The following is a 21672-nucleotide window of genomic DNA, read 5'->3' on the forward strand; positions in this document are numbered from 1 at the left end:
GTCCATTATACGCCACAAGAAAACACATCTAAATAGCGAGCTGTGTTGTTAAGTATTCATTCAGCTGGATAACTGGACTTAAAGGGGTATTCCATCTCCAAGATCCTATCCCCAATATATAGTAGGTGGAATAGCAATAATATCAGCAAATAACCAATATTTGGAAATGTAAAATAGTTCTCCTGATTAGGCATGCCCTTACCTCATGAGCAGGGCATTGCAGCTTTGGTAGCAACCATTATGACATGGACTCTGCTGCTATGGACCCGGGGAGAGTGAGTGCAGATTCATTGCACCCACACTCCTCACATGAAGGGTCTGCACTCCTAGAAAATGGGGGATACGTTCCCTGAGTGTCTCCCCCCCCCATATTCTAGACGGTCCAGAGTCGTCGTGGGACCCCTTTATTTTTTTTCTTACAAGAAATTGGTGAAAGAGGAAATGTTTTGGGGACTGTTTTTTCAAATAAATTTCTTTTGTCGATTTTTTTTTTTTTTTTGTTAGTACTGACAGTTTATGATGTTGGGTATCTAATAGACGCCATGACATCACAAACTGCTGGGCTTGATGTCAGGTGACCTTACAGCTAGTATCAACCCGATTTATTACCCCGTTTGCCACTGCACCAGGGCACGGGATGAGCTGGGGTGAAGCGCCAGGATTGGCGCATCTAGTGGATGCGCCACGTCTGGGGTGCCTGCGGCCTGCTATTTTTAGGCTGTGAAGGCCCAATAACTATGGACCTTCCCACCCTGAGAATACCAGACCACAGCTGTCCGCTTTACCTTGGCTGGTGATCCAATTTGGGGGGGACCCTACTTTTTTTGTGTAATTATTAATATTTATAAAATAATTATAAAAAAAGAGCCTGGGGGGACCTCCACATTGGATCCCCAACCACGGTAAAGCTGCCAGCTGTGGTTTTCAGGCTACAGCCGTCTGCTTTACCCTAGCTGGCTATCAAAAATGGGGGGACCCAACGTCATTTTTTTTTAACTATTTTTTAAATAGAAAAAATTAATGGGCTTCCCTGTATTTTGATTGCCAACCAAGGTAACGTCAGGCAGATGGGGGTGGCAACCCATAGCTCTCTGCTTTATCTGCGCTGAGAATCAAAAATACCGCGGAGCGCTACGTCATTTTTTTAAAGATTTATTTTTACAGCACTGTGATGTCCAGCAATCAAAATACAGGGAAGCCCATTTTGTTTTTAGTTATTTAAATAAATAATTAAAAAATATATATATGGGCTCCCGCTGCAATTTTTGTATTGCTAGCTAAGGGTAATCCAAGCAGCTACTGGCTGCTAACCCCCACTGCTTGGTGTTACCTTCACTGGCAATGTAAAATCCAGGGAAGCATTTTTTATTTTTTTTGCCAAAAAACTACAAAAAAAGGACGTGAGCTTCGCCATATTTTTGTATGCTAGCCAGGTATAGCAGGCAGGTGCTGGAAGAGTTGGATACAGCGCCAGAAGATGGTGCTTCTATGAAAGTGCCATTTTCTGAGGCGGCTGCAGACTGCAATTCGCAGCAGTGGGGCCCAGAAAGCTCAGGCCAACCTGTGCTGCGGATTCCAATCCCCAGCTGCCTAGTTGTACCTGGCTGGACACAAAAATGGGGCGAAGCCTACGTCATTTGTTTTCTAATTATTTCATGAAATTCATGAAATAATAAAAAAAGGGCTTCCTTTTATTTTTGGTTCCCAGCCGGGTACAAATAGGCAACTGTGGGTTGGGGGCAGCCGTACCTGCCTGCTGTACCTGGCTAGCATACAAAAATATGGCGAAGCCCACATAATTTTTTCAGGGGGCAAAAAACTTCTGCATACAGTCCTGGATGGAGTATGCTGAGCCTTGTAGTTCTGCAGCTGCTGTCTGTCTGTATGGAGAAGAGCAGACAGCAGCTGCAGAACTACAAGGCTCAGCATACTCCATCCAGGACTGAATTTTAATTGAGATTTTTTAAAATAAAAAATCCCCAATAAACCAGCGCTAAGAGGTTTTTTTATTAATATTTTATACTTTTTATTGCTATCCTTGTTTTAGACACAAATTTATTCAAAACAATTCACACAATAGAACAAGGAAAAAGAAAGAAGAATAAACCACATATGGTAGAAATAAAAATAAAAGTAAAAATAAAGAATAAGTAATTGATAGTGCAGCAAACAGATACCAGGTGTCTGGTTGCAGTACCCCGGCCGGTAGTAGAGCAATTATTAAATCTAGTATAGTATATTAAGTGATGCTTCAAGGCATATGATATTTAATGCCAATTGAAACTATCACTGCAATATGATTTTTCAGATACCTGGAGAGTTTCTTTCAATCCATAAGGAAAAAGGTTTTTAATAGAGGCTTAAATTATAAGCAGCAATTTCAGCGTTCCAAGTGCCTTTAAATGAATTTGAAGAAACTGCACTTCAGGATTGTAGTGAGGATGAGGTGCCCCAGCTCATCAAGTGTTCCAATAGGAGTTTACCTGCAGTCAAGTTCAGGCAGCAATTTCAGCGTTCCAAGTGCCTTTAAATGAATTTGAAGAAACTGCACTTCAGGATTGTAGTGAGAATGAGGTAAACTCCTATTGGAACACTTGATGAGCTGGGGATTGGAATTCGCAGCACAGGTTAGCCCGAGGTTTCTGGGCGCCTCTGCTGCGAATTGCAGTCCGCAGCCGCCCCAGAAAATGGCGCTCTTCATAGAAGCGCCATCATCTGGCGCTGTATCCAACTCTTCCAACAGCCCTGGAGCCGGGTGGCTTGTTGGGTAATCATGAGTTAATACTGGCTTTGTTTTACTAGCCAGTATTAAGCCAGAGATTCTTAATGTCAGACACGTTTGACCCGGCCATTAAGAATCTCCAATAAAGGGTTAAAAAAAAACACCACACAGAGAAAAATACTTTAATAGAAATAAATACACAGACACATTAGAAACTCCATCTTTATTACCCCCTGTCAGCCCTCCACGATCCATGGTCTTCTGTCTTTCTCGTTCAACAAATGCAGCTCTGCTCCATCACTGCTGCATTAGGGAAGACGCTGCTTCCCGTGCAGCCTTCACTCCGTGAAGGCTGCACGGGAAGCAGCGTGCAGCCTTCACTCCGTGAGAGATCAGTGCTGCTGGCTGTCAGCGGTAACAGCGGTAACGCTGACAGACTCGTTACCATAGCAACGGTGCTCCCGGAGCCGCGGTTAGCGGTTACGTCACCGCTAACTGCGTTGCTATGGCAACGGTGATCTCCGTTAATGACCGGCTGTGTCAGCCGGTCCCTAACGGAACGGGGAGTCGACCGTGTGCTAGAGAATGTCGCCGGTACACGGCGATAAAAAAATGTGCACCGTGTACCGGAGAGATGCACTCGGAGGTCCTACATGACGCGTCATAGTCATGTGACCAGTCTGTAGCCAATGAGATAATAGCCACGTGACTGGTCACATGGCTATTTTGACGTCACGATAGGTCCTGCATCACTGCTGGCAGTGCTGGTCACCGGGAGGATTCAGCGATCATCGGATGGAATAGCGGCAGGAGACAGAGTGCAGGAGGGATCGCGGGGACCGGTAAGTGTTATGGCAATGTTTATAAACTGTTTGTGTACATTTATCATGCATTTTTATGTGTTTGTGATTGCCTCCCATTATATCCTATAGGTTCGAGTTTGGTTCGTTGAACATTCGAAGAACCGAACTCGAACGAGACCTCCGTTCGGCGAACCGAACTCGAGCCGAACCACGGCCAGTTCGCTCATCTCTATTTGCAATTACAGCTAATAATCGTCTTTTATAAGACCTGATCAGGCCGGCACAGGTCTCTGGAGTTATCTTGGCCCACTCCTCCATGCAGATCTTCTCCAAGTTATCTAGGTTCTTTGGGTGTCTCATGTGGACCATAATCTTGAGCTCCTTCCACAAGTTTTCAATTGGGTTAAGGTCAGGAGACTGACTAGGCCACTGGAACACCTTGATTTTTTCCCTCTTGAACCAGGCCTTGGTTTTCTTGGCTGTGTGCTTTGGGTCGTTGTCTTGTTGGAAGATGAAATGACGACCCATCTTAAGATCCTTGATGGAGGAGCAGAGGTTCTTGGCCAAAATCTCCAGGTAGGCCGTGCTATCCATCTTCCCATGGATGCGGACCAGATGGCCAGGCCCCTTGGCTGAGAAACAGCCCCACAGCACGATGCTGCCACCACCATGCTTGACTGTAGGGATGGTATTCTTGGGGTCATATGCAGTGTCATCCAGTCTCCAAACGTCACGTGTGTGGTTGGCACCAAAGATCTCGATCTTGGTCTCATTAGACCAGAGAACCTTGAACCAGTCTGTCTCAGAGTCCTCCAAGTGATCATGAGCAAACTGTAGACGAGCCTTGACATGACGCTTTGAAAGTAAAGGTACCTTACGGGCTCGTCTGGAACGGAGACCATTGCAGTGGAGTACGTTACTTATGGTATTGACTGAAACCAATGTCCCCACTGCCATGAGATCTTCCCAGAGCTCCTCCTTGTTGTCCTTGGGTTAGCCTTGACTCTTCGGACAAGCTTAGCCTCGGCACGGGTGGAAACTTTCAAAGGCTGTCCAGGCCGTGGAAGCCTAACAGTAGTTTCATAAGCCTTCCACTTCCGGATGATGCTCCCAACAGTGGAGACAGGTAGGCCCAACTCCTTGGAAAGGGTTTTGTACCCCTTGCCAGCCTTGTGACCCTCCACGATCTTGTCTCTGATGGCCTTGGAATGCTCCTTTTGTCTTTCCCATGTTGACCAAGTATGAGTGCTGTTCACAAGTTTGGGGAGGGTCTTAATTAGTCAGTAAAGGCTGGAAAAAGAGATAATTAATCCAAACATGTGAAGCTCATTGTTCTTTGTGCCTGAAATACTTCTTAATACTTTAGGGGAACCAAACAGAATTCTTGTGGTTTGAGGGGTTGAATAATAAATGACCCTCTGAATAAACTTTTCACAATTTAAAAAAAAATTAAAAAAGAAATAACATTCTTTTTTGCTGCAGTGCATTTCACACTTCCAGGCTGATCTACAGTCCAAATGTCACAATGCCAAGTTAATTCCGAATGTGTAAATCTGCTAAATCTGCAGGGGGTTGAATACTACTTGTAGGCACTGTATATATATATATATATATATATATATATATATATATATATATATATATATATATATATATATATAGTGAGGTAGCAACCACCAATGTTGTGGATGGTCGTTGTGTGTCGCAGTGAAGAATCCCCTGCGATATTGAACTTAAGGTGTGACTGTGGGACCTGTAGTTCCGCAGAACTTGGGTTGTAATTAAGGGTTAGGTTCCCTTTAAACTATGACCGGTGTGATGAACAGGGCTGGAGAAACACATACCTCCACCTGTGGGTGTATCCAGTGGGGTTTAAGAGACTGTTTGGTTTTAGACACAGGGAGGGGTCTGAGAGTGTGCTGCACATGGAGGATGTGTGCTGGAGGTCTCAGGCAGTCTGTGTGAAGAATGGAGACAGACGTCTGGAAATCAGTCCAGGTAAGGACTGGGGAAAAGACTGCAGCCTGGCTGGAGAGTGCTGGAGGCTGCAGGAAGCAACCACAGTGAGTGTGAAGCAGTGTGTGGAGAAGCCCTACATGAGGAGCAGCCTCAGGCAGGTAAAGAGGCTGCTATTCTCAGAGAGGTTGGAGCCTCTGGAAGGAACCTGCCTAAGGAAGCGTGGGTTGCCTTCAACCATCTGGAACTGAGTGTGTGGAAGCTAAGGGAGCTCCACTCTGACACTTGTAGTGTCCAAACCTGAGCGAGCGGTCCGCTACAAAGACTGACCAGAAATCTGTGTGAAATCTTAGTTTACCTTTTCCTTTAAGCCAGGAGAGGCTTCATGTGTTTTGGAAGTGCAGTTTATGTTGGTTACTAATAAACTGCTGCATTTTTGAGAAAGACTGTGTTGCCTGTATATGCTTAAGCTACCCTGCACCGCTGCAAGTGAGTGGAACCCCCCAGGGTTGCAACCTTACAATATATATATATATATATATATATATATATATATATATATAATATAAAATTTTATTTTTTTTTCTTTCTCTTTCTCTAACACACACATACAGCTCTGCTATACACTCAGCTCTAAGACACACAGCTCTGCTATATAGTCAGCTCTAACACACACAGCTCTGCTATACACAGCTATAATACACACATACACACAGCTCTGCTATACACTCAGCTCTAACACACACACACAGCTCTGCTATACACTCAGCTATATCAAACACACAGCTCTGCTATACAATCAGCTCTATCACACATGGCTTGGTTATACACTGAGCTCTAACAAACACACACAACTCTGCTATACACCCAGCTCTAACACACACACACACAGGTCTGCTATACACTCAGCTAACACACACAGCTCTGCTATACACTCAGCTATAACACACACACAGCTCTGCTATACACTCAGATAACACACACACACAGCTCTGCTATACACTCAGCTCTAACACACACACATCTCTGTTATACACTCAACTCTAACACACACAGCTCTAGAATACACTCAGCTCTAACACACACACAGCTGTGCAATACACTCAACTCTAACACACACACAGCTCTCTCTCTCTCTCCCGTGACATTGCACATGGAGCAATAAGGAGGTGTGGCCGGGTATGTCCGTGCTTCCCTGACATTGCCATGCCTACAGCGTTGTTGCTGTAACAGGCAATCGTAGACTTACTCGGCCACGCTTCCATACTCTTCCGTGACATCGCACTTCTGTGATCATCAGTACCGCCGTGAGGCGCGGCTGCTACCTCCCGTGGGGCATACAGATTTGGTGGGGGTTGTAGGTATACAAATATGGTGAGGGGGGCTGTGGGCATACAGTTCTGGTGAGGGGGGCTGTGGGCATACAGATCTGGTGAGGGGGGGGCTGGAGTCATACAGATCTGGTGAGGGGGCTGGAGGCATACAGCTCTGGTGAGGGGGGTGCTGGAGGCATACAGATCTGGTGAGGGGGTCTGGAGGCATACAGTTATGGTGACATGCAGATCTGGTGGGGGGGATGGGGCATACAGATCTTCTGGGGGGGGCTGGGGGCATACAGATCTGGTGGGGGGGCTGATGTCCTCACTGTATAGTAAAGTCCCCGGCTGTAATGTCCCCATTGTATACAGTAGTAACGTGCCCTGCAGTAACAGAGCTCATTGTTTAGTAATGTGCCCTGCTGTAATGAGCCCATTGTTTAATAATGTGCTCCTGCTGGTTCCCTTCTGTCCCCTATTATGCCGTTGTTTACACACAATAAAAGCTATTCTCACCTCTCCTCCGTGCCCGTGTGTGTGTGTGTGTGTGTGTGTGTGTGTGTGTGCACACGTGCGTATATATATATATATATATATATATGTATATATATATATATATATATATGTTGTGAGGTAGCACGGTCGGCTGCGCAGCAGAAGACACGGGATCCAGGCATTAAGGTTCACAGCACACGGTTTTAATGTCCAAACAAAAGTCCACAACAATATACATGTGCCTCTCCAGCAGAGAACTCAGGGAGTTCTGTTCACTCCCCCACACCCGGCACACCTGCCCTCGTTCCTGTTTCCATTTAACCCTTCCTTCAGCCTGTAAGGAAACAGCATTAACCCTGGAGTGGATCTACTTTCTATCATGGAGTGAGCACAACCGGGGCGAGACATACCGGCCGTCATAGATAACCCCGGTCACAGTCTCACATACCCCCCCCCCTCAGTTCAAGCGTGCGGGGTTGAACTCCCGCCATCAAACACGGGCCGCGGGACAAGGCATCGGCGTTGCCCTGCAACCCACCGGCCCTATGTTCAACCGTAAACCGGAAGTTCTGCAGAGAAAGGAACCACCGGGTAACCCGGGCATTCCGTTCCTTGGCGGACCTCATCCAGACCAGTGGAGAGTGATCCGTCACCAAGCGAAACTGCCGTCCCAGCAGGTAATAGCGTAAGGACTCCAAGGCCCACTTGATCGCCAGGCACTCCTTCTCCACTACGCTATAATTCCGCTCGGGAGGGGTGAGCTTCCTACTTAAGAAGGTGACGGGGTGTTCCTCCCCCTGAACCACCTGAGACAGCACTGCCCCCAGGCCGACCTCTGAGGCGTCAGTCTGTACTATGAACTCCTTCCGGAAATCAGGGTGTACAAGAACGGGCTGTCCGCACAGGACCTCCTTCAGGGCCCGAAAGGAGTCCTCGGCCTGCGGAGTCCAGCGCACCATGGCGGACTTCTTGCCTTTGAGAAGGTCCGTCAAGGGGGCTGATAGTCCCGCAAAATCCTTTACAAACCTCCTGTAGTACCCCACGATACCCAGGAAGGCCCTAACCTGCTTCGTGGTCAGGGGTCTAGGCCACTTCTGGATCGCCTCAACCTTGTTAATTTGGGGCTTAATCACTCCTTGGCCTATCACGTAGCCCAAGTAGCGGGCTTCCGTGAGTCCCAATGCACATTTCTTGGGATTGGCTGTCAATCCGGCTGTTCGAAGCGCGTCCACCATCGCTTGTACCTGTTCCAAGTGGGTCTGCCAATCGGAGCTGTAAATAATGATGTCATCCAGGTACGCTGATGCATACGCCTGGTGGGGTTCCAGCACTAAGTCCATCAACCTCTGGAACGTGGCCGGAGCGCCATGTAACCCAAAAGGCAAGACAACATAGTGGAAGAGACCCTCCGGCGTAACAAAAGCGGTTTTCTCCTTGGCGGACTCCGTCAGTGGCACCTGCCAGTACCCCTTGGTCAGGTCGAGCGTGGTAAAATATCGCGCCTGTCCCAGCCTATCAATCAGCTCATCCACCCGGGGCATGGGGTAGAGATCGAACTTGGATATTTCGTTCAATCTCCTAAAGTCATTGCAGAACCTTAAGGAGCCATCAGGTTTTGGTATTAGGACAATCGGACTAGCCCATTCACTCCGGGATTTTTCGATGACCCCCAGGCGTAACATTGTCTTTACTTCCTCCGATATGGCTTGTCGTCGAGCCTACGGTACCCGGTATGACTTCAGGCGTACCTTCAGGTGGGGCTCGGTGACAATATCATGTCGTATCAGACTGGTCCTACCGGGCAGCTCGGAGAAGGCATCGGGGTTCTGCTGAACCAACGGTCTGGCCTCTCGCCTCTGAGTCTTGGTGAGGGCTTCTCCAATCCTTACTTCCGGTTCGTCCTCTCCGGAGGTCGCTGGAGCCGGATGTGAACGACCCGAAGAGGAGGGAGGTGGGGAAAAAACAGCCATCAGGCTTTCCCGTTCCTGCCAAGGTTTTAATAGGTTGACATGGTATATTTGTTCAGGTTTCCGCCTACCGGGCTGCAATACTTTATAGTTAACCACCCCTACTCTTTCCTTTATCTCGTAGGGGCCTTGCCACTGAGCCAGGAATTTACTCTCCGCCGTGGGGATTAATACCAACACCCGATCCCCGGGTTTAAAGGTCCGCACGGTGGCTTGTCTATTGTAGCGGCCGCTTTGCGCGGCCTGAGCCTCCTGTAAATGCTCCTTCACAATTGGCATGACCGCGCTTATGCGGTTCTGCATACCCAAAATGTGTTCAATCACACTTTTATGGGGGGTGGGCTCTTGCTCCCATGTTTCCTTTGCCAGGTCCAACAATCCCCGGGGATGTCGCCCGTATAACAATTCAAAAGGCGAAAACCCAGTGGATGCCTGTGGCACCTCTCGTATGGCAAACATCAAATAGGGAAGCATCATATCCCAGTCTTTCCCGTCTTTTGAAATCACCCTTTTGAGCATGGTTTTCAGGGTTTTATTGAAACGCTCGACTAAACCGTCCGTTTGAGGATGATACACAGACGTACGCAACTGCTTGATCTGGAGTAGCCGGCATAGCTCTTTGGTCACTTTAGACATGAATGGGGTCCCCTGATCCGTAAGGATCTCCTTGGGCAACCCCACCCGGCAGAACACAGCAAACAACTCCCGAGCTATAAGCTTTGCTGCAGTATGTCTGAGAGGTATCGCCTCGGGATACCGGGTGGCATAGTCAACGATCACTAGGATGTGTTGGTGCCCTCGAGCGGACTTTACGAGGGGCCCCACCAGATCCATCCCTATCCGTTCAAAAGGGACTTCTATAATGGGTAACGGTACCAACGGACTGCGAAAATGGGTCAGGGGTGCGGTAAGCTGACACTCCGGGCAGGTTTCACAGAACCGTTTTACCTCCCCAAAGACCCCGGGCCAATAGAACCTTTGCAATATTCGCTCCTGCGTTTTCTTGACCCCTAGGTGGCCACTCATCAGGTGTTTATGAGCCAAGTCGAGGACCCGCCGGCGATACGGCTGGGGCACCACCAACTGTTCTACCCCCACGCCCCGTATTTCATCTACCCGGTAGAGTAAATCTTGCTTAAGAGCGAAATGGGGGTACCTTACCTGGGCACCGGGCAGCTGTGCCACCCCGTCAACCACTGTCACCCGACTCCGGGCATGTATTAACGTAGGGTCCTGGAGTTGGGCTGTCCCAAACGTATCCGGGGACGCCTCCAACTCCGGGATGGGCTCGACCATCTCAGCCTCTCCTGCCAATACCTCTAGGGGTGACCTATCGGGTTCACACTCTGTCCCTATCATGGGGACCCCTACGGCAGGCGTCCCGGATTCAGGATTGTAGGGCTCAGGTCCCGGACTGACCAATATCTGAGGGGACTTAGGGGTCCCCTCCATAAAGTCCAAAAATAGGGCAGATCCCTTCCTAGGATCACGTCATAAGGAAGAGTGTTAAGAAGTCCCACCTCATGTTGCACCTGACCGCAAGGTGCTGTGATGGTGACAATCCCCGTGGGATAGTCTCGGCGGTCCCCATGTATGCAAACCACCCCCACGGTACGTCCTGTGGCCTTTACTTTAGCCCTCAAGGTGGATCGCACAAGGGTCACTAAGCTTCCAGAATCCAACAATCCTATAACCGGACATCCATTCACCTGTATTTGGCACAAGTGGGGCTCCGTCTCTGGGGAGACCAGGTCAGCGGTACACACCACCTGAGCATACATTGAACCCCGCCGGGTAACCCCACAATCCATGGGCTCCGTGGTGAGTGGACACTGGGCTTCCATATGTCCCACCCGCTGGCACCGCCAACATCTAATGGGGACGGAAACCCCCTTGACGGGTTGTCGTTTAGGGTACAGAACCTTCCGGACCTCAGGAATGGCGGCCGCGGCCTCAGACGGGACGGTAGGGGACTCCTGCACCGTTGTCAGCGGTGGGTCCTTGGCCCTAGGCTTGGAGGGGCCGGACCGACGGGCGGTACGCAAAGTCTCAGTGTCCCGTATCAAGTCCTGCGTAGCCACATGCCGCTCTACCAGGGACACTAATTGGTCCAGGGTACTCGGGTCACCCTGTCCTACCCACCATTGAACGGTGACGGGTAAAGTGCGCACAAAACGATCCACTACTACCCTTTCCACCATTTGCGCCGGGCTCAGAGTGTCAGGCTGCAACCACTTTTTTACAAGATACAACAAGTCATAGGCCTGGGAGCGTACGGGTTTGGCTTCCTCATAGAACCACTGATTTACCCGCTGAGCCCGTACATAGGTATTCACCCCCAACCGAGCCAGTATTTCGGCTTTCAGGGTCACATAGTCAATGGCGTCCTCGGTACAGAGGTCCAGGTACGCTTTTTGGGGTTCCCCCGTCAGATAGGGCGACAATACCTCAGCCCACTGGGGGGTCGGCAGCTTTTCCCGCTCGGCCACCCGCTCAAACACCGCCAGGAACGCTTCCACATCATCCCCCGGGGTCATCTTTTGCAACGCTTGTCTCACCGCTTTCTGGACGCTGCCGTCGTCACCCGGTCCCGGGGTTGTTGCTGCCGGTCCGGCACGGATCGACTTGGCCAGGAGAACCATCTGTTCTTGATGTCTTTGTTCCTGCAATTGCAAGGCTTGCTGCTGACGTTCTAACGCCCGGAGCAGGTGTGCATTGGTCTGTTGCTGCTGTGCATTAGCCTCTTGCAGCTGTGCATTAGTCTGTTGCTGCTGCTTTAGTATGTCCTCCATGGCGTCGCCGGGTTTGGGCTGTAGTATAGCCGCTCGAATCCAGGACATGTGCTACTGGGTCACCAGGGATGGATGCTACACCTCACCGGCTGTCATGCCCGCATTCTCCACCATATGTGAGGTAGCACGGTCGGCTGCGCAGCAGAAGACACGGGATCCAGGCATTAAGGTTCACAACACACGGTTTTAATGTCCAAACAAAAGTCCACAACAATATACATGTGCCTCTCCAGCAGAGAACTCAGGGAGTTCTGTTCACTCCCCCACACCCGGCACACCTGCCCTCGTTCCTGTTTCCATTTAACCCTTCCTTCAGCCTGTAAGGAAACAGCATTAACCCTGGAGTGGATCTACTTTCTATCATGGAGTGAGCACAACCGGGGCGAGACATACCGGCCGTCATAGATAACCCCGGTCACAGTCTCACAATGTATATATATATGTATATATGTATATATATATATATATATATATATATGTGTATATATATGTGTATATATATATATGTGTATATATATATGTATATGTATATATATATATGTGTGTATATATATGTATATATATATATATATATATATAATATACATCCTGTGTATGTATGATGAGCTGTTTAGATTGGAGGTTTTTTTGTGGTCCTCACTCCAGCGCTGAACTGTCGATAATGGAGGCTGCAGGGAGATCCTCAAAAATCCACTCCAATCTAGATGCAACCATGTGCTTACAGGACCTGTGTGATGTCACTGTCATGTAATCAGTCACATTCAGTCCAGGAGGAACCACGGGTGTAATGTGAGGGGGGCAGAATTGCGTGTGTAATGTGGGGGGGAGGGAAGCCGCGTGTGTAATATGCGGAGGGGCAGAACCGCAGTGTAATGTGGGGGGAGGGGAGGGGAGCCGAGTGTGTAATGTTCGGGGGGCGGAGCTGCATGTGGAAGCTGCGGGTGATGTGTGTCACTTGCACAGGTGCAGTTCGAACTGCGCCTGCGCAACTGACAGTGGCGCAGTGCATGCCGGAATAGGTGGACATCCAGAACTGCTGATTATGTATATAGATTATACAGTATATTATGCTTGATAAGGGTCTCATTGTCCATAGCAACCAATCAGAGCTCAGCTTTCACTTTACGTCAGCAGCTTAGTTCTGCAGTAATAAAGAGATGTGTCCTGTGACTGAATGGAGCAGGTCTTTTGTGCACTGCTGAAGCCAATTAGTAGCTGGGGGTGTTTCCTCTTACCTCCAGGCTTCTGATGGAATGATAGGTTCAGCATTATGTAATGAATGAATGTATCTCTACAATAGCACTCTTTAACAGGTGCTATTGTTCCAATAGAATATATGTTAACTTCACATGTTAGTACCTATAATTTATAAAGTTTAATTGCATTATAAAGAAATGAAATAAAAATTAGAAACCTTTTTTTCTTTTAAGTAATATCCAATTGCAAAATTCCTGTCTCCACTTTCTCTCTCAGACTGGAATCTAGAAGAAAATATGTTTTTCTATTATTATTAGTAATAATAAGAAGAATAATTAATAATGTAAATTAATCAAGACAAATTAAACACAAGATTTGCAAAATGACTGAGAAATAGAAATGTAAATAAAGATCATGCCCTGTGCGCACACTGCGTTTTTTGCTGCGGATTTGTGCCGTTTTTGGGTGCAGAATTGGTGCAGTTTTTGTTCATAAACTTCATGCAGTCCTTACCCAGAAAAGTCTATGAGAAATCCAAAATGATGTGCGCACTTTCTTCCCTACAGGTTTTGCTGCAGATCTTCTGCACCAAAAAGAGCATGTCACTTCTTTTCTGCGTTTTTCCCTGCGTTTTGCCATTGACAATGTTAAAAAAAACCGCAGGGGCAAAACCGCAGGCAAAAGCGCACCAAAGCGCTTTAAAAATGCTTGCGTTTTTGTTGCGGTCTTTCTGCACGCAGGTGCGGTTTTCTGTTAGAAGGTGTGTTTTTTGCTGGAGAAACAAATCTGCAGTGTGCGCACATAGCCTTAATCTAAATTTATAATTAAACCTTGAAGGGAAAGTGTCAGAACAATCCACCCTCCCAAACTGATTATATGGTTATGTAGCACGCTGGAAGATGTCTTCCGCATCTTAACTTATACAATCTGATGTTTACTGATTATATATATATATATATATATATATATATATATATAAAAATTGCCATTTTAATTAATAGGCAAAGGAGGCTTCAGTGCTCTGGGCTTGTCAAAACACTTTGCAAGCATCCACATCCCTTGCTTTCTCCCCCTCCAAGACTCACCTTCCTCTGCCTGACTAAGGTTGGTTTCACATCAGCGTTATTCTATCGCAAAGCCAGATTTGTCAGAAATGCGATACAGTTCAATACAGTTAAATGGAATCGCGGCAAGATAAGGTCACATGCGGGCACATTTCTGATGGATACGGCATTGCGCAGGATAACGCTGATGTGAAACCAGCCTAACAGCTCATTGTAGGTCAAGCATAACTGGCATCTGTGTATAACAGCAGTGGCCAAAGTTAAACTCCGATCGCGGATTTTAACCATTTCAGTACTGCTGTGAATCTCTGACAGTGGCGTTTCAATGGAGTGTTTGTGGTATATGCATGCATCAAGTAAGGATTGGCCCCTTGTGACATGATCTTGGTGATTCCAAAAAGCTCAGCCACTGGCTCAGCTTAAAAGGAGACTGCGATTTTCATTATACACTAAAATACTCTGGAATTAGAGTATATAATATATGTGATAAGTGATAGGATATTGCTGTTTCAGGTCCTCTAGGGGACTAAAATAAAATTTTAACAAATGAACCAAAAGAATGTCAAGCAGTTTCAAAATCAAGTTGCACGCGAAACTCCATAAAATCACAGTTTTATTTATTCAAAAGTAAAAGTCCATAATGGTGGTAATAAATGTTCAACGCGTTTCTGGAGCTATGTGCCCTTAGTCAATGAAAACATATCCCAACCAATCACAGGGTAGAATTACATATAAAATGCATGAAAAATAATTTTTTTCACAAAATACCAGTGATATATATATATATATATATATATATATATATATATATATATATATATTTTAACACAAGAATAAATAATTTCTATAGTTCATTCCATTCAGATATTTACGGTCTGCTTTTATAATCCAAAAAATCTCTCTTAGGCCGGTGTCACACTTGCGAGTGCTTCGCATATATCTCACGTTGCATCACCTGGCATGGACTCACATGCAACTCGAGATACACGCGAGGCACTCGCAAGTGTGACACTGGCCTTAACAGGACGTTTTTTGTCCAATCTCCTCCTCGCAGAGGTCTGTTAACTCTTTCCCCTCCAAAAAAACAAAAGTTATTTAAATTTCCCTCATGCTATTCCACAAAATACATAACTGCACCTGAGTATGATGAATTTTTGCTATTTGTGTTTGAAATATGTTCACTAATCCTATGTTTTAATTTAGTAATGTGGTTTTATTGAGACTTGCCTGCAACTTGATTTGTAATTGCCCTTGTCCGGGATTGGGCTTGAGTCTCACTTAATATGCAACTGGTCAGAGTTCAAATGTCACGGTGAGGCTTTATTTCTCTTGACTTTGTGACTGTTTGTATGGACTTGTAGCCCCGTGACGTAACATTGGAGATATCCTATATACATGAATTAGATGACTGGTGCTTGATATATTGAAGTATAAGTGCAATAAATGCCAGTAATTCTAGATATATAAAGGAATCACAAGATTTGTCATCGTCACTTGGACTAAGCTTACCAGTAGAGTTGAGAGAGTACCTAACCATTCGTACTCGCTGTACTCATCACCAGTACTGTCTACTACTCGCATATTCATTCAGAATAGTGTGTGCAATGCAAGTCAATGGTGAAAAATTTGCAAAGTAACAAGTAATCCAAATGTCGTATTATTCGTACGAGAAGCGAATAGTATGCCATTTGGGTTAGGGCCATTTCACACATCCACCTTTTCACCGGATTGGCGGATCCGGCATACTCCAGTACAGTATGATACTGTGCAATGATAGCGCAGAAACTTTCGGGTCACATGACAGCATGTACATAGGTAAGGATGGTTAACCTTGGGGAGATCAACATCCAACACCGTGAAGACACCATAACGTGTTTCTCAATGCAGTGAACAAGGCCCCCTGGGAAAATATGCAAAACAAGAATGCCGCGGAGACACCATCACATGTTTCTCAACGCTGGCAGGAAACTAGCCAGGTCTTTCACTGGGAAGGAACAACCATGGGAAAGGCATTCTCCAGTCAAGAAAACCGCCTATGCCAAACATGGGATCCATCCACAGACAGATGTTTCGGGGTATTTTCCCCTCATCAGTGTGGAGTAGGAAACTGGCTAGTGGGAGCAATGCCTACTAGAGGACTACATAGGTAAGGATGGTTAACCTCGGGGAGATCAACATCCAACACCGCGTAGACACCATCACGTGTTTCTCAATGCAGTGACACTAAAACAAGGCCCCCTGGGAAACATGACATGACAGCATGTGACCAGAGCTTGTTGCACTGCCATTGTACTGTATACACTGTACTAGAATGAACCGGATCTGCCAATCCAGTGAAAAGACAGATGTGTGTAACTAGCCTTACTCGTTACATTGTGAGTATTCCCCATTGACTTGCATTGCACATGCTATTTGGAACAAATACACGAGTATTAGACAGTACTAATTATTAGTATAGCAAGTACAAATAGTTAGGTACTCACACAACTCTACTTACAAGTGCTTTATAACTAATCTCAGTTCAAGGTGGGTATTATGGAACAACACTGGAGAAAATTAACAGATATATTACAGTATGTTGGTGAAAATGCTACTACCAATGAAGAACTGAAGGGGTTAATGCACAGATTGGAGAAGCTTTCCAATCAAGAGATCCGTACCGGGTGGGATTCTAACACCTTGCAGTTATGTGAAGTCCATGATCACCAGAGGACTCTAAATTAAAAAGGTACCGACCTATGTTTTTTCTGATAAATTCATGATTGAATGGAACAAAATATTAACAGAAGGCTCGCTGAAATTAATGCGTTTGATAATTGCCGAGGAGGAAGAACAATTATGAAACTTAAATAAGGACATTGATTTAATAAAAGCTTCCCTAACTACCCATACAATTTTGGATGAGTATAATAAGTTGTTTTAGGCCTAAGCCACACGGCATGAAAATCGGAGCGAGTGGAATGCGATAAAAGAACGCATTCCACTCGGACCAATATTAGCCTAATGTGCCAGCACACATGAGCGATTATTTTATCAACCCTAATCAGACCGAGAAAACAATCGCAGCATGCTGCGAGTGTAATGCGATCCTTGTTTCTCTCGCACCCATTCAAGTCTATGGGGCGAGAAAAAAATCGCACTCCACTTGCATTACACCGGTGTACTGCAAGTGCAGAGCGAGAATGGCAATAGCCGGCAACGGAGGAGAGAGGGAGATAAATCCCTCCCTCTCCTCCTCAGCGCCGGCCCTCCCCTCCACAGCACTGGCCCGCCACTCCTCAGTGCCGGCCCGCCCCCGCAGCTGTGGTCCAGTCACATGATTGGACCTCAGTCGCAGTGACAGTGGCTGTTTTGCCAGCGTGGGCCGAGTGTCATGCGAGGATCACAGTAGTCCCCCGTGTGGGCCCGGCCTTACAAATTCCAATCTAACATGGAGAAATTGGAAACTATATATTACTACCACCAAAAAAAGAAAATTCCAACGTGACTGTTTGGACTATAAGCACGATAAAGTATACAATTGGAAATAAGAAAAATCGAATCTAGTGTCTACACCAAAATCCATTTTAAAAAGCAATCCGAGATCTGTGAGTTTTACCACTACCGAGGGTGACACTTCTGATTCAGTGGTAGAATTTTCTGATAACATGGACAATTCCAACAAAGAAAAAATGCTGGAAATTTTTTTGCAAAAAACTTGACAAAAGAAGGAAAAGAAGGAGAAAACATTGCCAGCAGACTGAGAAATCCTCAGAGGGGGGAAAAAACATACCTTTTGAAAGATTCCAGCTTGACTGTGCTTACTCCAACAACACTATCAGACTGTGAAATTGGTGTATTAGAGAAGAGAATGAATTATGTACCCACACAGAATTTTGATCTTTTCAAACATTAACCGATGTCAACAAATTAGTTTGAAATTTAACAATTAAGAGACTTTTTTTGATGAAAATAAATGAAATGTAGACTGATGGTATTGAGGAGGATGCCATTGATTTTGTGGACTCAGTATTTGATTGGTTATATTCAGAACAGGTACCGAGTTTGACATTAGAAAAACTGGCTTTAGAAAATAATGATAACAATCTAATAGAAATACCGGAAAAAATTGTATATATTGCTAATCTCATGTATTTACTATACTTTCCAGTATATTGTGGAGGAAAAATTAAAAGAACTCCATTTCAATACTGCTATGTCTCATATAAAGATAGCAACCTCTCTTCTGAGGAATGGAAAGCTATTAATCTGTTATCGAAAAATAAAAACTTGATAATTAAAAAATCCGACAAAGCAGGTTGCATTGTCATAATGGACGCAGATTTATATGAAAAACTAGTATATAATGTTCTAAATGATGACAGCACGTATAAAAAAACTACAGGTGATCCAACTGAAACATGTAAAACCGTATTGCAGAGGTAATTAATGAAGGAGCAGAGATAAGAGTTTTGATAATAGAATTAAAGAATCCATTATACCTGATAATCCTATTATGCTCATCTTTCACAGACTCTCAAAAACACATAAACAAGTGTTCCCACCACCTTTGCACCCTATAATTTAATTTATAAAATACCTTAAAGAAACATCTACGGTTATAAAATGTATGAAAAATATAAAATGGTTGGAGGGTTATCAATTTATATCTTGTGACACAGAAAATCTCTATTCTTGCATTCCTAACCATTTGGCTTTTAGAAAAAATAGAAATTTTTCTATTTCGTATTATGGAGTCATGTCCCTGATCTGTGCACTTCTCCTAGTTACTTCAGGTGTTTTTAATTTTCCTTTTCCAAAGTTCTATTCTAGCCCATATAGAAGGTCAGTTTGGACAAGAGCGGCATACAAATTAGAGTAGGCCCAAGATGAGAGTTGCACCTTGACGTGGTATCTCGGCACAAGTAAATTTGGCCACCTTTATTTGCTAAGTAACTCTTTTTTTTTTTCAAAAAAATGTTTTCATGGCAGAAATGCATGTTTACAATCCAATGTTCATAGTCTACATTCTTGTTTTTTCTCCTTTCTTTAACCCTTTAAGGACGAAGCCAGTTTTGAACTTAATGCCCAGGCCATTTTTTGTAATTTTGACCTGTGTCACTTTATAAGGTTATAACTCTGGAACGCTTCAATGGATCCCCGTGATTCTGAGATTGTTTTTTCGTGACATATTGGGCTTCATGTTAGAGGTAAATTTAGGATGATATATTTTTATTTTATTTGTAAAAAAAATCTGAAATTTACAAAAAAATTTAACATTTTGCAATTTTCAAACTTTTAATTTTTATGCCCATAAACCAGAGAGTTATGTCACACAAAATAGTTAATAACATTTTCCACTTGTCTAGTTTACATCAGTGCAATTTATGAAACAAAATATTTTGGGGTTAGGAAGTTAGAAAGGTTCAAAGTTCATCAGCAATTTCCCGTTTTTTTCAACAAAATTTACAAAACCATTTTTTTAGGGACCACATCACATTTGGAGTGACTTTGAGAGGCCTGGGTGACAGAAAATACCCAAAAGTGACACCATTCTAAAATCTGAACCCCTCAAGGTACTCAAACTCACATCAAAGAAGTTTATTAACCCTTCAGGTGCTTCACAGGAACTAAAGTAATGTGGAATGAAAAAAAAAAAATAACATTTTACCTAAAAATGTTGCTTAGCGCTAATTTTCTTACTTTTTGAAGAGGTAACACCAAAAAGTGGACCACACACTTTGTTACCCACTTTCTTATGAGCACGCCGATACCCCACATGTGGTCAGAAGCCTTTGTTTTGGAAAATGGGAGGGCTTGGAACGAAATGAGCAATATTTGAATTTTGGAAAGCAAATTTGGCTGAAACAGATTGTGGGCACCATGTTGCATATAAAGATTCCCTAAGGTACCTAAACAGCAGAAACCCCCCTCAAGTGACCCTATTTTGGAAACTAGACCCCTAAAGGATTCTATCTAGGGGTATAGTGAGCATTTTGGACCCACAGGTACTTCACAGATTTTGATAACGTTACGTTGTCATATTGAAAATTGTCATTTTTTTCTCAAAAATGTTGTTTTAGCATCAATTTTCTCACTTTTTCAAGAGGTAATTCCAAAAATTTGACCCAAATGTTTGTTACCCACTTTTTTATGAGTGTGGTGATACCTCACATGTGGTCTGAAACCTTTGTTTGGACAAATGGGAGGGCTTGGAACGAAAGGAGCAATATTTGAATTTTGGAAAAGAAATTTGGCTGAAAAAGATTGCGGGCACCATGTCGCATTTGGAGGACCCCTAAGGTACTTAAACATCAAAAAAACACCACAAGTGACCCCATATTGGAAACTAGGCCTCTCAAGTAATTTATCTAGATGTTTGGTGAGTACCCTGAACCCCCAGGTGCTTCACAGAAGTTTATAACGTTGAGCCATGAAAATAAAAAAATAAAATTCTACCACAAAATTGTTACTTCAACCAGGTAGCTTTTTTTTTTTTACAAGGGTAACAGGAATAAAATCACCATGAAATTTATTGTGCGATTTCTCCTGAGTTTGGTGATATCTTATATGTGGTGGAAATCAACTGTTTGGGCACATGGCAGGGCTCGGAAGGGAAGGAGTGCCATTTGACTGCAAAATTGACTGGAATCAATAGCGGACACCATGTTGCATTAGGAGAGCCCCTGAGGTGCCTAAACAGTGGAGTTCCCCCACAAGTGACCCCATTCTGGAAAATATATCCCTCAATGAATTTATCTAGATGTTTGGTGAGTACCCTGAACCCCCAGGTGCTTCACAGAAGTTTATAATGTTGAGCTGTGAAAATAAAAAAAAATACATTTTTACTGCAAAATTGTTACTTGAACCAGATAGTGTTTTTTTTTTAACAAGAGTAAAAGGAAAAACATCAGCATAAAATTTATTGTGCAATTTCTCCTGAGTATGCTGATACCTTATGTGTGGTGGAAATCAACTGTTTGGGTGCACAGCAGGGCTCAGAAGGGAAAAAGTTCCATTTGACTGAACAATTGGCTGGAATAATTAGCAAACGCTATGTCGCATTTGGAAAGCCCCTAAGGTGCCTAAACAGTGGAGGTCCCCCACAAGTGACCCCATTCTGGAAACAAGACACCTCAAGGCTTTTATCTAGGTGTATATTGAGTATTTTGAATCCACGAATACTTCCCAGAATTTGATAAGTTTAAGTTGCCATATTGAAAATTTTAATTTTCTTCACAAAAATGTTGATTTAGCATCACATTTCTCACTTTTTCAATAGGCAAGAACAAAACGTGGACTTCACAGGTTGTTATCCAATTTCTTGTGAGCTCAGGGATACCCCACATGTGGCCAAAAACCTCTGTTTTGATAAATGGGA

General features: G+C 44.7%; 1 protein-coding gene across 3 annotated transcripts in view; it reads right to left on the reverse strand.

Moving 5' to 3' along the window:
• Positions 1-21672, reverse strand: part of LOC142245214 (glutaminase kidney isoform, mitochondrial-like) — a 1837395-nt gene that overhangs the window by 780200 nt on the left and 1035523 nt on the right. For all 3 annotated transcript variants that reach the window (XM_075317734.1, XM_075317731.1, XM_075317733.1), the window contains exon 10: positions 13466-13532. In XM_075317734.1, the coding sequence (XP_075173849.1) occupies positions 13466-13532 (67 nt within the window). The remainder of the gene's footprint in view (positions 1-13465; positions 13533-21672) is intronic.

Source organism: Anomaloglossus baeobatrachus, chromosome 7 (assembly GCF_048569485.1).
Source record: "Anomaloglossus baeobatrachus isolate aAnoBae1 chromosome 7, aAnoBae1.hap1, whole genome shotgun sequence".
NCBI lineage: Eukaryota > Metazoa > Chordata > Amphibia > Anura > Aromobatidae > Anomaloglossus > Anomaloglossus baeobatrachus.